The sequence below is a fragment of the Blennius ocellaris genome (genome assembly GCF_963422515.1).
Source record: "Blennius ocellaris genome assembly, contig: SCAFFOLD_492, whole genome shotgun sequence".
NCBI lineage: Eukaryota > Metazoa > Chordata > Actinopteri > Blenniiformes > Blenniidae > Blennius > Blennius ocellaris.
This window is the reverse complement of record NW_027662013.1, coordinates 1-2,897: the sequence shown is the minus strand read 5'-3', so window position 1 is coordinate 2,897 and position 2,897 is coordinate 1. Positions and strand designations below refer to the sequence as shown.

General features: G+C 51.6%; 1 protein-coding gene across 1 annotated transcript; it reads left to right on the top strand.

Moving 5' to 3' along the window:
• Nucleotides 1-403: 403 nt before the first annotated feature.
• On the top strand, nucleotides 404-2,768 carry LOC308148427 (anterior gradient protein 2 homolog; the record flags this gene model as incomplete). Its single annotated transcript, XM_080521891.1, has 3 exons — nucleotides 404-480; nucleotides 2,258-2,321; nucleotides 2,685-2,768. Coding segments are annotated over 3 exons (225 nt in total), but the record flags the coding sequence as incomplete, so codon positions are not given.
• Between the last annotated feature and the right edge of the window lie 129 nt (nucleotides 2,769-2,897).

Below are 2,897 nucleotides of genomic sequence, written 5' to 3'. Positions count from 1 at the left end.
GTAGTTCAGCTCCTGGTAGTTCATCTCCTGGTAGTTCAACTCCTCTGGTAGTTCAACTCCTCTGGTAGTTCATCTCCTCTGGTAGTTCAGCTCCTGGTAGTTCAACTCCTCTGGTAGTTCAACTCCTGGTAGTTCAGTTCCTGGTAGTTCAGTTCCTGGTAGTTCAGTTCCTGGTAGTTCATCTCCTGGTAGTTCAGTTCCTGGTAGTTCATCTCCTGGTAGTTCAACTCCTCTGGTAGTTCATCTCCTGGTAGTTCAGTTCCTGGTAGTTCATCTCCTGGTAGTTCAACTCCTCTGGTAGTTCAACTCCTGGTGGTTAATCTCCTGTGGTGGGTGGGGTCAGGAAGCCGGGGGACAGACGTCCCCTGGTGTCCTGCTCCAGCGTAACCTTTGTCCTCTGCAGCGCTGAAGAAAGTCGTTTCTGAGGACGTGAAGCTCCAGAAGATCCTGGACGAAGACTTCATCGTCCTCAACCTCATGGTAGGACTCTGGACTCTGTGTGGCCCTCTGGTGGCGGCAGGGAGGCATTACACCCCACAACCTCAGGGAGGAAGTCCTGTTTGTGTTCTGAGGCATTAAAGAGACTCCTGGAGTTCCTCCTGTAGTTCCTCCTCTAGTTCACCCTGTAGTTCCTCCTCTAGTTCACCCTGTAGTTCACCCTGTAGTTCCTCCTGTAGTTCCTCCTCTAGTTCACCCTGTAGTTCCTCCTCTAGTTCACCCTGTAGTTCACCCTGTAGTTCCTCCTGTAGTTCACCCCGTAGTTCACCCTGTAGTTCACCCCGTAGTTCACCCTGTAGTTCCTCCTGTAGTTCACCCTGTAGTTCCTCCTGTAGTTCCTCCTGTAGTTCACCCTGTAGTTCACCCTGGAGTTCACCCCGTAGTTCCTCCTGTAGTTCCTCCTCTAGTTCACCCCGTAGTTCCTCCTGTAGTTGACCCCGTAGTTCCTCCAGTAGTTCCTCCTCTAGTTCACCCTGTAGTTCCTCCTGTAGTTCCTCCTGGGGTTCACCCTGTAGTTCCTCCTGGGGTTCACCCTGTAGTTCACCCTGTAGTTCACCCTGTAGTTCACCCTGTAGTTCCTCCTCTAGTTCACCCTGTAGTTCACCCTGTAGTTCACCCTGTAGTTCACCCTGTAGTTCCTCCTGTTGTTCACCCTGTAGTTCACCCTGTAGTTCCTCCTGGAGTTCACCCCGTAGTTCCTCCTGGAGTTCACCCCGTAGTTCCTCCTGGAGTTCACCCCGTAGTTCCTCCTGGAGTTCACCCCGTAGTTCCTCCTGGAGTTCCTCCTGGAGTTCACCCTGTAGTATCTCCTGGAGTTCACCCTGTAGTTCCTCCTGGAGTTCACCCTGTAGTACCTCCTGGAGTTCACCCTGTAGTTCACCCTGTAGTTCCTCCTGGAGTTCACCCTGTAGTTCCTCCTGGAGTTCACCCTGTAGTTCCTCCTGTAGTTCCTCCTCTAGTTCCTCCTCTAGTTCCTCCTCTAGTTCACCCTGTAGTTCCTCCTGTAGTTCCTCCTCTAGTTCACCCTGTAGTTCCTCCTGTAGTTCCTCCTCTAGTTCACCCTGGAGTTCCTCCTGTAGTTCCTCCCGGAGTTCCTCCCGGAGTTCACCCTGTAGTTCACCCTGTAGTTCCTCCTCTAGTTCACCCTGTAGTTCACCCTGTAGTTCCTCCTGGAGTTCCTCCGGAGTTCACCCTGTAGTTCACCCTGTAGTTCCTCCTCTAGTTCCTCCTGTAGTTCCTCCTGGAGTTCACCCTGTAGTTCCTCCTGTAGTTCCTCCTGTAGTTCACCCTGTAGTTCCTCCTGTAGTTCACCCTGGAGTTCACCCTGTAGTTCACCCTGTAGTTCACCCTGTAGTTCCTCCTGGAGTTCACCCTGTAGTTCACCCTGTAGTTCACCCTGTAGTTCCTCCTGTAGTTCACCCTGTAGTTCACCCTGTAGTTCACCCTGTAGTTCCTCCTGTAGTTTACCCTGGAGTTCCTCCTCTAGTTCACCCTGTAGTTCACCCTGTAGTTCACCCTGTAGTTCCTCCTCTAGTTCACCCTGTAGTTCACCCTGTAGTTCACCCTGTAGTTCCTCCTGTAGTTCCTCCTGGAGTTCACCCCGTAGTTCCTCCTGTAGTTCCCCCTGGAGTTCCTCCTGAGAGAGACAGTGTCCCTCAGCATCCCGTGAGCCTGCAGGTTGTCTTGTCTGTCCCAGACAGAGACAGTGTCCCTCAGTGCTGCTCTGACTGTCCTCACGTCTTTGTCTCGTCCTCTGCAGTACGAAACCACAGACAAACATCTGTCCCCTGATGGACAATACGTCCCCAGAATCATCTTCGTTGGTAAGAACTTCCCTGTTCTTCACTGAAATGTTGCTGAAGCACAAAACACCTTGTACTTGGTTATTTACTGTACTACTTAGTTATTTACTGTACTACTTTATTACTTAGTTATTTACTGCACTACTTTATTACTTAGTTACTTGTATGAGAATAATAATAATACACAGCTTCATATGAAGAATGAATGATGAACGTGTCGTACAGTTTATCAGACACGTCCTGACAAGTGGAGGTGAAACGTCTCAGTAGGATCAGATGTGAGACGGCGTCTCGTCCTCACAGGAGACACTGGGACACAGCGTGTCTTTGTCTCAGTACATAATGTAAGGTAGAAGGTAGAGAATGTGTCCTGCCGTCCTGCAGACCCCACCATGACGGTCCGGGCCGACATCGCCGGGCGCTACGCCAACCGCCTGTACGCCTACGAACCCAACGACGTCAAGCTCTGTGAGTGACACACACACACACACACACACACACACACACACACACACACACACACACACACACACAGTGACGAGCCTCCTCCCCCCCCCCCCCTCCCTCTCCCCCCCCCCCTCCTCAGTGTTGACCAAC